This window comes from Heliangelus exortis, chromosome 1 (genome assembly GCF_036169615.1).
Source record: "Heliangelus exortis chromosome 1, bHelExo1.hap1, whole genome shotgun sequence".
NCBI lineage: Eukaryota > Metazoa > Chordata > Aves > Apodiformes > Trochilidae > Heliangelus > Heliangelus exortis.
Genome location: NC_092422.1, coordinates 128603133 through 128617488, shown reverse-complemented (window position 1 = coordinate 128617488; position 14356 = coordinate 128603133). Strand labels below are relative to the sequence as shown.

General features: G+C 39.9%; 2 protein-coding genes across 6 annotated transcripts in view; one reads left to right on the top strand and one right to left on the bottom strand.

Moving 5' to 3' along the window:
• Positions 1-2514: 2514 nt before the first annotated feature.
• CCDC59 (coiled-coil domain containing 59) lies at positions 2515-8218 on the bottom strand. Its single transcript, XM_071766013.1, has 4 exons — positions 8085-8218; positions 6640-6865; positions 4583-4682; positions 2515-3806 (listed from the first exon to the last, which is right to left on the bottom strand). The coding sequence occupies exons 1-4, from the start codon at positions 8215-8217 to the stop codon at positions 3645-3647; spliced, it is 621 nt and encodes a 206-aa protein (XP_071622114.1). The 5' UTR covers position 8218; the 3' UTR covers positions 2515-3644.
• A 159-nt stretch (positions 8219-8377) lies between these two features.
• METTL25 (methyltransferase like 25) overlaps positions 8378-14356 on the top strand; it is a 59967-nt gene continuing 53988 nt past the window's right edge. For all 5 annotated transcript variants that reach the window (XM_071765961.1, XM_071765953.1, XM_071765997.1 and 2 more), the window contains exon 1: positions 8378-8612. In XM_071765961.1, the coding sequence (XP_071622062.1) occupies positions 8378-8612 (235 nt within the window). The remainder of the gene's footprint in view (positions 8613-14356) is intronic.

Genomic DNA, 14356 nt, shown 5'->3' with positions numbered 1-14356 from the left:
ATCAAGAGTTTGAGAACATATTTTTTTTCACATTCCAGAAAGGTTTCCTTTGCTGTAAAGTCAGCAAGCTAGCTGCATGGTTCTCAGTTCATTATTAACAATCAACTCAGCATTTTCCAGAAGCCATGCAGGAGGTAATAAAAGTTGTACTGAAAATCTGGATTTTAGAACCAGTCCTCACTGATTTTATTATATGAAGTACCCTTCTGTTTTTCTGATGCACACAACACTTCTGTCCATTTAGAACTGCTTCTAAATTCTGATTAGTGATTTAAACATTACTTTCTGTAAGTAAAAATATTTCCAATACACAGAAACTGATTTGAAGATTACTATCTTCAAATATGCTCAAATTATCCTCAAGATGTTTTTAACTTCATGTTCTTCACCTAATTCTTAACTGCAGGCATAATTTATCAGACTACAAAGATGTAAAAATCCAAAATGTACACTTTCCCACTTCTCCAGTGCCTTAGTATCTTCACAGATAAAAGTTTTTGCTCTGTTTCTCCTGTTAATGGCAAGAAAAAAAGTATCTTTCAAGATAGGTACATAGTGAGAAAGCCCTTGTATTGTCAAAACCAGCTTACTGAGAAGATCCATTTAAGTTACTATTATGATTTCCCAAGATGTTACCTGCAAAAGGAGAGAAACTTCACATTCTGTTCCTCAGGACCAAAGAGAGAAAAATTAATGTATTATGCCTGATGCTTTCTTCTTTCCCTTATTCCTGATTCACAGCTTCACCTGTCTATAATGAAAGGAAAAAAGGTATGTCTGAAGCTGTCTGCATATCCAGGCAACTGAATATCCAACCTAAAGAATAAAATTTCAAACTGTGCAGCCCTAAATGCCCTTTGAAAGTAGAAGACATGCCAGAAAGACATAACTACTTGAGATTTGTAGGCTTTTAGAGAATAGAAAACGAACTGGTACAGAAGGTGAGCGTGTGAATAGGAAAAAAAAAATGGCTACAGGACTTAACACTCCTCTGTCACATTTCAAACATCTTCACTACACAGCAAATTTTAATTAAAAAGATTAAAAGTAGGGGCTGTTTCTTGGTACTTGAGTGGATCACACTTTCAAAAAGAACTCACTGGTACCTGCTGCAAGGATTTAATACCCCACTGGATTAACATCTCATGTTTCAAATTAAAAGACACAGGTGTAAGCAGCAGCTTTTACAGGCACCCTCTTATAGTTGCCACTGGACTATTTTCCTAGCGATGGTCAGATCAAAAAATTTAATTAGATCTTTATCTCCTTCCTCAAAATACTCTTTCCGTTCTCCATATTTTTCCATAAAAAGATGAGGGGTCAGCTGTTACAGTGCTACTCTGTAAATGTAAGCAAAGGAGAACAAAGTTAAAATGACATTATTAAATAACACAAACTAAAAATACCTAAAAAAAATGATGTATTTTCAGAGAATTCTGTCTTTTCCACTAATCAACAACTAATCAACAACTAATATTTCTTGTTGCTAAGGGAAACTGAAAAAAAAATGAACAGAGGTGTCAGTATCTTCCTGGCTCTTCAATACCTAGCCTATTCTTTGGGAAGATTGAAGCATATGGAGTGTTTTGATTGTAAATTTTTCACTCAAGATAAGATGTGGATTTCAACTTCACTGTTCAAACTTTATCCAAATGCTTTACAAACAAACACTTTATCTAGAAGTGCACTGGTATTTGGATTGTAATCTACAGTAATTCTAGTAACCCAGGATGGACACTGACCAATGCAACCTCTTGCCTAAGACTTAAGGTTTTAAAAAACCCTTCCAGACAGCTGGTATCATGCCAAACATCTGCCCCCAAGATATACAGATGAACTGCTGACAAAATGAGGTCTTTTAGTGTGACACTCAGAATACTAATAGTTGCATGTAACATTTCCTTGGCCAAGGAATGACAAAAGATCATCCAGAGTAGCAGACTAGCAAACAAAATATGGAAGTGCTTCAACCATGGATTCACATAGAAGACATTTCATGTTATTCACAAGGAACACAAAGCTAGCATGGTATCTTTTGTACTGCTTGTTAAAAAAAAACCAAACAAACTAGTAACTGCAAATAATTGCAGTTTGTGTGGTTTTATTTTTTTTTTCCCAATAAAAGCCAACAGCCTAGAATGACAAGAACTGAAATAGACTATGTAAGCTAAAACTTGTCTTCCCACTTTCTGGGCCCTTTGCAGATTTCTCCCTTTATTATTTCAGAATGGAACCATTCAACATCAGTAATTACAGTAATTATCAGCAGAAAATATGGAAGGAAAAGTAGAAAACAGAACAAGCATATCAAATTAACACTCCCTTTGTCTCCAGGAGTGGAGGTGCCTATTTCAAGAATATCTCCCATGTTTTCTGTTGGTGCACTACCTTATGACTCTCAGTTTTTCCTGTACGACATCACAGCACAAGGACTCAAAGCCTTGCAAAAAGTTTAACAAGGTGAGGTTTAAAAAGCTTCAGGATACCAAGACAAGAAACCTTATACAAAAACTATTTCTCATTTCACAGCACTTGTAATTTTTCAAATGTATTTCAAATAAGGATTTTTTTGCAGGTGACATCAACTTTTAAATGAGATTTAATACTCTAAAAAATGTAATACTCTAAGTGTATTGACAATCTTACAGAGCACATCCTGAGAAATGTATTCCAAGACGTTCCTTACTTTGATATCTAAATAGTCTTTACTATGTGTAGAAAAACAAACCCTCAATATTACTTCTTGACTGCCAAAGCAGACTGAGATAAAGGCAAATGCATAACTAGTATTTTCTTGCATAAACTTAAGGAAAATAGTTGACTTGTTTTATTGCAAACTTTATTAGCCTTACTAAGAATGCTTTCATTCTATTAGGACCAAGATCTCTAACAGCATCTCCAAATCAAGATTGAAAATAATTCTTTTTCTAAAACGCTGCAAAGAACAAAGATTAGAAACTTGATATACTCAGCATACCAAAGCCTGAAGCCACCTACCTGATCCATAATAGCTAGGAAGTCAGACTTAGTTTATGAACAAAATAAATCACCAAAGTAGAAATCACCAAGCACAGAGTATACGATAGTTCTACATGATCTTTACATTCAAACAATTTTTGGACCCTTGTTAAGTTTCATTCTTTGTAGAGAATGACAAACTATACCCAGATAGCTATTATTTCTATTCTTTGTTTTCATGTGCCAAACCCTATCCAACAGCACATGAAGCACACACCTAGCCTTGGCAGTTCATCAGGTGTCAATTACATAGCATGTTACATTTTACTCAAGCATAATTTTAGGAGTTACTATTTCAGGAAGTGTTACAGCTACAAAAAAAATGCTTTAACACTGTAGATTTATGTTTAGAGGGTACTAGGCTCTAATGATACGGAATTCAGGATATTACACAGCTAATGGAATTTAAGTTTAGAAATATGACCATGTATTTACAAAATAACAGATCTCTCTCACTCTCTGCATTCAGTACTTATTTTCAGGATGACTATACAACATCCACAAACGGACACATTAAATAAATCAAGCCAATGACATAAGTCATAAAGAAGAAAAAAGACATCATTTATTAAAATTAATAAAATGTCCACAGGTCCAAGACCTGTAATTAAAATGTATGCAGAAGTTTATGTATTTTGCTGTATTTTCTTAAGAAGTAACTCCATTTGCAAGTTTAGATTTGGTTGCCCTCTTTTTGTCTTCTTACTCAATATTTTATAAGCTTCCATTTTCTTTTGCTTGTACAAGCGTTGAGCTGCTTCTCTTTGTTGTTTTCTTTTTTCTGCTTCCTGAAATTAAATAAATATGATTATGAAATAATCACATAGCTTCATAGCTATAGAAAGTATCTATTAAGAATACAATTTCTTTTTACAAAGATACTGGCAATTAGGTATTGTACTACTCTAGAAACACTGTCAGTCTTAAAAGCTTAATAAGAACCTCTTTTCAGTACATAGTACAATGGAAACATCTTGGCTAGGGCTTCAAGAGAAGAGACAAGTTTCTGTTCCAAGCTTCAGCAGAGCATCCGACAGCAAGGTTTGTCACTAAAATATGTACTATTTCCTTTCTGTGAAATGAGCTCCTCGATGTCTTCCTTCAATGGCAAAGTGGCAAAAATTTCCCAGTTTCCTCTCTTGCATGCAAGAAAGAAGTCTGACCTTGTGGCCCCCATGTAAATGTCTTGCCAATCCAGATGTGCGAGGATGTTGGACACATCTGCATGGGACTGGCAGTTAGAATTTGGGACATATTTGGAGCTGGAAGTTGGGAAGTTTTGTGATACTAGGACAGCATCCCAAGCAGCACTGATCTACCAACTGACATAATAAAATTTTGCTCATGGTTAAAGCAAGATAAAAACAGTAAGAACAAACACAATGACAATTTTGAATACCTGCATACCTGAATAATACTGTTGAAAAAGACTGAAAGAATACCAACACCTGTGTTCCTTGCCTGTGGGTCTACTTGGGTCCAGATGGAAGACAGACAGATAAAAATGGGATTAATTTATCTACAATCTTTGTCTACAATCAAGAAAGATCTGTTTAACATTTACCTCTTTCTTTCTGGCACGCTCAGCCTTAATTTTCTCATATTCTTCTTTTGCCTTCTGATTGGATGTTTTCTTCTTAAACTTCCCTTCAGTCATATCCAAACTACAAGAAAAATCACAGGTCATCAAGCAGACATGACCATATTTCCCACAGTCACTGCAGAACCAGAGTATTTCACTGCTTTTTGCATGTTTGGGGAGGTTAATTAGAAATTACACCACCAACCATCACCACGTTATGTAATGACAGCACAGTCATCTTGCATGACAGCACAGCAAACTAAACTCTCCCAGTGCTGATACTGATGTCTGGGCTGCCAAGAAGCACACATATCCCTTATCTCCTGGATCCCCACATGGATGGTATTGCACAAAGCTGAAGTAGTGCCTAAAAGGATTTTTCCCCATCATAGTAGCTCTTCAGAGTGAGAAAACCTGCATGTATTAGCCAAGAGCTATATTCTGGCTTTCTAGTTTCAACATACAGGTGCAACTGCAGAGATACCAAGACAGCCAACTGTTAGCAGACTGCCTGCCAGAGAAGTGAGGCCAACATGACAAGGTGAAAAAGGACAGCAGTAGAAAAGCCCTTCTAAAAACTTCATGAAGGAGATGGCATACAATCATCCTTAAAGATCTGAAATTAGAAGCTGAGTTCTTCCTAATTTAAATATTTTAAAAAATGCTCAGGTACCTTTAAAAGAAAACAGTAAAAGAAAACCAGTGCTGCTTGTCTGACATTCACTGTCATACTACTTGAATGGATTTTTCTGGTTATTAGTTTTGAGAGGTTTTTTTCCTGATTTACAATAAAGACATTATATAAACAGTGACATTTACAAATGAAATACATTGGTTTTGCCAACAGCTATTCACAGTAAATTTTTGATTACTTTATTACTCACATTAGAAAAATTGAGAATTAGCCATCAAAATCCAGAACATTTCAGACAGATGGCCAAAAAAGGAAAATGAAAATATTTACTAGCACTTTTATTTAGAAATACCACACTGCAGGAGAAAGAAAAAAAAAAATCTTTACTTTATTCACGCCTCCACCTTGTGGTTATACTCTCTAATGACACCTCATCATCTTAAAGTACAAAACTACTTAAATTGCAACATAAGCTAAATAGAATTACCTAACCAAAGTCTTATTTTACATCTGCACAGAACAATGAAATCAAACTAACAGACTCTACATATCACCTTATCTCACACATTAGAAGTCATATTTTTGCTGAGTTATTAATTGTGGTTTACGATCACAATGACCAGTGCTTAAGAGAACTTTAAAAAAAACCCTCTGGTTTAAAGAAGATCAGATCTATTCCAGACATCCCCACGGATTACCTGACTACTCCAGACAAAACTACCTTTCATAGAATCATAGAATTGGCTGGGTTGGAAGGGACCTCAGAGATCATCAAGTCCAACCCTTGATCCACTACTGCTGCAGTTACCAGACCATGGCACTGAGTGCCACATCCAGGCTCTTTTTAAATATCTCCAGGGATGGAGAATCCACCACTTCCCTGGGCAGCCCATTCCAATGCCTGATCACCCTCTCCATAGAGAAATTCTTTCTAATGTCCAACCTAAACCTCCCCCGGCACAACTTGAGACCGTGCCCTCTTGTCTTGCTGAGAGTTGCCTGGGAAAAGAGCCCAACCCCCCCTGGCTACACCCTCCTTTCAGGGAGTTGTAGAGAGTGATGAGGTCTCCTCTGAGCCTCCTCTTCTCCAGGCTGAACAGCCCCAGCTCCCTCAGCCTCTCCTCATAGGATCTGTGCTCAAGTCCCTTCACCAGCCTGGTTGCCCTCCTTTGGACCTGCTCCAGGACCTCAATCTCCTTCCTAAACTGAGGGGCCCAGAACTGGACACAGGACTCAAGCTGTGGCCTCACCACCTTTCTCCCACTCCTGGGCTTAGATCTGATTCCCTTCCCTCCCCTGTCCCGAGCATTCTTCCCCGGAAAGTTTAGATGTAGATATATCTTGGAATCCAAAGACCTACAACACTTCTTGTACTGGGGACAGGAGAAATATTGCAAAATCTTACTCTGTTGCATCATTCTGGTGCTTTTCTTCTGATAAAACTGCATCGTCTGGAGCCCTGCGCCGTTTCTTAAGCATTTCTTCCTCAGCTAGGTAAAGATGTTTCAAGTGCTCTGGATAAGTATCAGTAAACTGATCATCCTTTTGTGAATCGACCGTTCTTCCTTTTTTAAAGAATTTTCTGTATTGTCTTTCGATCTTTTGTTTTCTCCGAAATGCAAATCCTTGCCCTGGAAATAGAGGAAAAAAGGGTTAAGTTCACCTACGTCGAAGCAGTACCAAACCACTGAGTCATTGCCAGGACCCGTTCAATCCATTTTCTTTCCAAAACAGAAAAAAAGCTCCACTATTTGTGCAAATTTAAATAAGATCAGTCAAAAGTTCAAGGAAAAAACACTGTTATAAACTGTTCCTTACTGTCACGTTGATATTTGTGCAGATTTACTGAAAATTATCACTTAGACCCCTGAAAGAATATACCATTGCAAATGTATTGCTTAACGAACACTCAACAGTATACACCTTTGTCAATGCTTTTTGAGTCCACTGAAAAGATGGATCAGCATTTCACTTCTCCTATTTTTCACAGCTTGATAAGCAACATCTAAACAGATTCCAAGATTCCTAAAGATAGTTTCAGGAAGTCATTGATAAAAAGCCATACTGGCTGCTTAAGAAGTCTGCAAATGAAACCCCACAGGAAAAAAAAAATAAAATTCACTAAATCACTGTATTATATTATATTAATATTCCAGTATACCTTTCACAAAACCAGTATTTTTCTCGTTACTATCTTCTTTCTGCATCTATCAAGGCAGACTGTTTCTACAACTGCAAATGTGTGGTACATCACAGAATGATTTAGCCTTAAAAGGAATATCTGAATGTAATTGTTTCAGTCTCAATCATTATATAAGCACTAATCAGCCTTAAGATAAACATGTTTTTTTCCTTAATATAGTATATTATATTGCACTAGTCTTAAGAGCTACACACTTCCATACTATTATCAAAATAGTTTCTAAAGGCAGCAAGACCGAATTACTCCCAACCTTAGTTTTTTCTCCAAAGCTGAGACTTCAATAAAGTGCTGCAAATAGACGATGTCCTTTCTTCTAACCTGTTCCCAAATACCCTTCCCTTTTTAATATACCGTTTCACAGAAAGCGAGTCCTAGAACCAAACCATCACCACTCGGGCCGAGAGCACCGACACAGAGCAGGCCCCACATCCCGTACCTCCGGAGCCTGCAGCCATCCCCACACCGCCTTGCCGCCACCTGCCCCGAGCTCTCTAAGACCGGGCCAGGCCGCCAGGGTCCAGCGGCACGACAGGGGGGGATACAAGGGCCGCAAACATCGGGGCCGAGCCGGGACTCCACCTCTCTAACCCTTCCACCACCTCAGGGCGTCCCGGGGCCAGCCAAGGCCGCCCACCGCTCCGCCTCACCCTCCTGGACGCTCCCTACGACTCCACGCAGCAACGCGGGTCTCCACACCCGCTTTCGGCGCGGATCACGTCCCGCAGCGCCCGCGTTTTCCGCCGCCGGTCCCATCCCGCCCGGCCGCGCCGCCGCCGCCATCACTCTCCCGGTGTCGCGCAGCGAGAGACGTCACGGAACCGCGCCACCGCTCGGCGCTCGATTCACCCGCCTCCGCGGCGGGTGGCGCGGGCGCCGTCGGGCGGACCCGACGAGCCGAGGGCACAGGCCGGGGCCGGGGCCGCGGCCTCCCGGTGCCGCCATGTCGGGGCCGCCGGGCGCGGTGCTGCTGCTGCCGCCGCAGCTCTCCCCGGGGGCGGCGGGGGCGGCGCTGCGGCGCGTGGCCCGGTTCCTGGGGCGCGCGCTGCCGCTGGGCCGCGCGCACGCGGTGGAGTTCTACACGCGCGCGGTGTGGGAACGCCTGGTGGCGCCGCCCCCCGAGCTCGTGCTGCAGGCGCTGCGGCGCCCCCTGGCGGAGGCCTCCGGCACCGAGTGGGGTGAGTCGGGGCTGGGGGCGCCCTACGGGGGGGGAGTGGGGGGGGCGGGAGCCGCTGCGCGGGAGGCGGCCCCTGGGCACGGAGCCGCGGAGAGGGGCCGTGGGACCGCCCGTAGGGGCGGCGCGGAGGTCTCCGGGGTCCTGCGGCGGCGCGGAGGTCTCCGGGGCGGTGTGGGCTGCTGGGGGCCAGCGGGAAGTGGGGAGAGGATCTTTGTTTGTAGCCGTTTTGTGCTCCGGTTTCTTTTCTCGCTCTCATCGTCCTCCTGTCTGTGTTTAAAGTTATTTTCGTTTCATTAAAGAGGAGATTTTCACAGGACTGCACTGAGCGGCTTCTTTTCCCTTTTCCCTTCCCCTTTTCCTTCCCCTTTCCCTTCCCCTTTCCCTTTCCCCCTTTCCCTTTCCCTTTCCCTTTCCCTTTCCCTTTCCCTTTCCCTTCCCCTTCCCTTTCCCCTTTCCCCTTCCCCCTTCCCCCTTTCCCTTTCCCTTTCCCTTTCCCTTTCCCTTTCCCTTTCCCCTTCCCCTTCCCCTTCCCCTTCCCCTTCCCCTTTCCCTTTCCCTTTCCCTTTCCCCTTCCCCTTCCCCTTCCCCTTCCCCTTCCCTTTCCCCTTTCCCCTTTCCCCTTTCCCCTTTCCCTTTCCCTTTCCCTTTCCCTTTCCCTTTCCCTTTCCCTTTCCCTTTCCCCTTTCCCTTTCCCTTTCCCTTTCCCTTTCCCCTTTCCCCTTTCCCCTTTCCCCTTTCCCCTTTCCCTTTCCCTTTCCCTTTCCCTTTCCCTTTCCCTTTCCCCTTTCCCTTTCCCCTTTCCCCTTTCCCCTTTCCCCTTTCCCCTTTCCCCTTTCCCCTTTCCCCTTTCCCCTTTCTTTCGTTTTCCTTCTTTTTTTTTTTTTTTTTTTTTTTCCCTATGCTTGTACCCACTGCCCTCTTGCGGCCATCCCCTGTCGCTGTGCCACTCTCCTGCCTCCTCGGGAAGCCCTTCCCTGCTTTTCAGGGCCTGTCAGTGTTTGCAGGAGCAGCCCTCGTCTTTTCCCGGGTAAAATTTGGGATCTTCACGGTTCAGGCGAAGTATGGCCGTGGTGGGAGGAACTGTGCTTGAGGAGGCTCTCACTGGTGGCAGCTGTGACCGTGGTCTGAGTTTATAAATTATCCTGTTCGTTTAGAAAATTAAACGAAAAGTCCTAATTGTCCGACTCCTTTGCTTTGAGTAATTTCTGAGGAATGGAAGCAAAATGAACCGAAAAAAAGACCCCTCCAAGTGTAGCGCTTGAAAGTCTCTGAATATTAAAACTCTGGAAATGAGGACAGCCGGAAAAGCCTTGAACACCACTTTCCTACAGATTTTTAGTAATGAGTGTCTGGCAAAAGAAGACAGAAAATAGTTTTATTTCTGACAAGACCTCTTTCAGAAGCACTTCATATTTTTAGTAGTTTTTGAGTAAGTCAGGAGGAGGCCAGCTATGAAACTGTGTTACTGAATTTACTTCAGTCCCAGTAAAGGGAAAACATACCAGTAATACACTTTCAGGCAGAGAAAAAAAAAAACAAAGATAATGTGTCTGAAAGCGATGGTATTTTGGGGAGACTGAGCCCTAGCAAAGAGATCCATTCCCCAACTAATGTAAAACCAAATAACTAATAATAATGTAAAAACAACTTAGCTGAGGAAAAACTGCATCATGCCAAAGGTTATGGAGTGTAGATAGCGTAGTAAGCTCTCGTGTATCATCAGCTCTGAAATGCTGCATGGAATCCACGTGAGGTGGGAAAGTGTGCTGACTGTGATGGAAGAGTCCACAGAAAGCAGCCTGTGGAGCTGTGTGCTCTTGGCATAGAAGAGAGGCTAAGATAATGGTTTGGATTTGGAAGTAGATTGAAGAACTGTGAATTGCTGCATCACTTGTAACATTTCTCAGCTGGGTTTAAAGACCTTTAAAATATTAGCTGTAAGACTAATTTTTAAAGGTTTGAGGTATCTGGAAAAAACCTCACGGAACTTACTTGTGTGTGAGAAAGACACTGGATTATGAATTAACTTGGAGAGCCAGGAGACTGGTCAAGTCAGCAAGGAAAAGTTGGGAAGCAGCAAGGAAAAACTTAAAATGTTTTTGACAGATAATATCAGAAGTGCAGTGGGACGAAAAATAGACAGATTCATAAAATGACAGATTCAGAGCAATGGGACATAAAATAGAGGCTGGAACAAAACTAAATATTAGATGAAGTCATCAAAAAGAAGACACTAAAGGGAAATAAATTATCCTGGTCTTACCTGTTTCTGCGGGAAAAACCACAAAATGTTTCAGACACTGAAGCTGTGGCCTATAGATTAGAAAGAGAATGACTAAGGCAGAATGTTATTTTGTAGCTTTTAAAATCAGAAAATAGTGATCTGTATTCAAATTGCATGTTACAGAATCTGATACAAAAATTACTGGAACAAAAACCACAATTTATGGCTAAAATGAATCACTTGTCTTACAGGGATAGAAAACCTCCATGCCGTGGCTAAAATATAACATTTGTTTTTCTACAGGCATTATTTATGCTTACTAAAAAAATAATAATTGCTCTTTTTTTCTAGCCTCAAAATTAAAGTGTGCCATCTAACATTTTGAAGGTTTTGAGGCACTCAAAATCTCTCCAGTATTGTGACAAAATTGGTTGCACTGTAATGGAATAGACATGTGCTTGCTGATTTAGTCCTTCATGCCTGAGTTGTTTGGCTGGATGGTATGGATCCATCCAGTCATATGATGGAAATGCATCACAGTAGAATAGGAATTTCCCAGTGAAGACACCTGCAAAAGTCTAACTATATTTGAAAATGAATGCAGTTAGCATATATTAAAATTAGAATAGAGAAACTTAGGATTATGGTTTATTTCAGTGCAGTAATTACAACTTTAAATTACTGGAAATAATAAACCAACCATGGGAGATCTTGAGACCTGACATAAATAGAAATTACTCTTCCATATGTTTGCCTACAGTGTTAACTGTATGCGTGGTGGTTCTTTTAAAATAGCAGATATTTGAATGTTAGTTATTTACCCAGAAATGGCTACTAAAATTTTCTCATAACATTCTATCAATCATAGAACTACCCTTTTTTTGGTGTGTGGCTGTAAGAATAGATTTATTTTGCATGCTCAAATGATATTGTGGTCATGTACCCCACATACCTCACTCAAAATATGTGTAAAATGACATTTTGATTTCACATGGTAAAACCTTTGCTTTCAAAGAGTTTGAGAAGCTTTACATTTACATTTTCACAATCCCCAAACCAGGATGAAGAGTTTTCTAGAATCTGTTCTAAAAGGGATCCCAAATTAAATTACAGGGAAATGTAATCTACATTTGGCAGAATTGCTCTGAAAATGTGAAGTTGTCGGTTGATATCCACATAGCTTTGCAATCTAAAAAGTTAGCATTATTGCAGATTAGCACGAAACTGGTATTCTGCACAATATTTTATGTTACTGTAGGGACTTTGACAAATACATATGCTGAAATGTATTTCTAGAAGCTAGCAAGCAAGAAAGTACAATTCTGGTGTTACAGTATTGCTCACGAGAAGATAATCATGTTACAGAACGTTACATTATATGCTCTGTAAATCAGTTTCAGAGAATATTTTCAGAAATTTGTAAGATTGTATTTCATTATAATGATGATGTAAAGGGTGGAACCCTTTTTTCAGTTGCACCCTGCAGAAAAGTTTCAGATCAATTTTTAGATATAGAAAACTAGTATATTGTTATACACCAAAAAGATTACATTTGCCATATTGCATCTTCTTTATCACACATCATTGCTGTAAATTGGACACAGGCACAGAAAAATCTGTGTTTAAGTATTTTCATATTTTACTGTAAAGTGCTGTTTGTAGTGTAATTCCAATTTCTGGCATACGTTCTTTCCTCTGAAGATTTATTTGCAAGTACATGGACTCATTGGTTAAAAGACATGCTGGATTTCATTTTGTGAGCAACCAAAGTAGAACCATTTTGAGCAAAATAATATTTTTAATACTCATAAGTAATACATAGCCAGACAACTGCCATTCCATAGTTTTAAGTCATGCTTCAGATACCTTAAAGTTGTTTTTTTTCTTATAGGTGGCAAGCTGAGACAACAGTTTAAATTTGGGAGGAGTGTTATTACAATATACCAGTGATCTTGTATGGGATGCTACTAGTTCTGTTCATGTTCTTCCATCAGATAACTGAATTCAGGGTTGTTACAGAGTATGGGTATCACTGCACTTAATTTCAATTAAGTGAGATTTGTAAGCAGTGTTAGTATCATTTACTGTGTCGGGTGCTGAAAAGGTGACCCAGGCTTGCTGTGATTTTATAAGCTATTTGCAAGTTCCAACAGAGACAGAAAACTCCAAATTTCAATAATCGTTCTGTAATCTAGGGATGTTATGAAGTTTCAAGATAAATTTATGCAATAGAGTGGAATCAGGAACTAAGGTGAGAGGATTGGGTTGCTAAATGTTCAGAGCTCACTAGATGTATTCTTTTACACCATGAAAGAAATTTACTAAGTATACAGTTTTAATACCCAGTGGATTTCTAAATGTTAGTGCTCCTGCTCATGTTCTGAAGAAATGTTCCCTTGGTTCCCTTTAAACTCAAAACTTGAGAGGCTCGTTTTCATCCTCTGAAATGATTTCTGACACTGACACTGATTTTTCTGAATTGATGGTGTGAGTTCATTTGGATGCATTGTGACATTTGTTTTCACTTATTTAATTTCCATGGCAGAAATTTGAGGAATCAGAAAAAAACAGTGTGAGGTTTGGGGTGAGTAGGAGAGGATCAGCGGATTTGATGCTCTGTTAGCATGGGGAGGGTCTGGTTTTGTGGGCTGCAGAGGTGTGTTTCAGTTCTTAGGATGACAGGACTTGGTTTCACTTGGTATTTGTTAATCTGCAGAGCATGTGCTGATGTCTTTGATCTTGGTGACCTATTTCAAAACTAGATAGGAAAAACAAAGATAGATGTCCTCAAGGGTGTATGTTTAATGATTTTCCTTATCAGTGTCAAGGTAATGTAGTGTAAGATGGGTGCGTGTTTGGCCCATGGTAGTTTTCTTTTTATTTCATAGCAAGTTTGTATTTATAATCTGTTTGATGTTTATTTATTTCCACAGTGACTGCTGGGTGGAAGTTTCAAATGAGGCATATAAAATGTATTCCTTACATAAGGAGTTAAGAGATAGTATTTTTGAAATATTTTGGACAGCTGGTGTTGCAGAAGGGATGTATCTCAGATGAATGGCATATATACTGCTTATAAACCAAAATACAGATAACAGATACATAATTTAGATGTATGAAAAATAAAAATGTAATAGATACATAATTTTGATGTATGAAAAATAAAAATGCAAAAAAAATTTATTCAGATATTTTTCATGAATCTCATATATATTCAAGAAGTATTTTGTAGTGGGATGACATTCCAATGGTTTTTCAGATCTCTTATATTTCATGCAATGTTATGTCATGAAGAAAAGAGCTGGCTGATTTTTGTTTTGCTTTGTCATACAAGATTAGATAATATATTTAAGAATTTTTGCCAGTTGCCGAAGAAATTATACTTTTCAGTATTATGTGCTTCAGTTTTCTAAGATGAAAAAAAAACCAGAAACTATACCGGTTACCGAGAAAATAAAATCTGAAGATAAAGAAAAACATAAATGTGTATCAAAATAGTCTGATCTTTTCTCCAGTGTGTT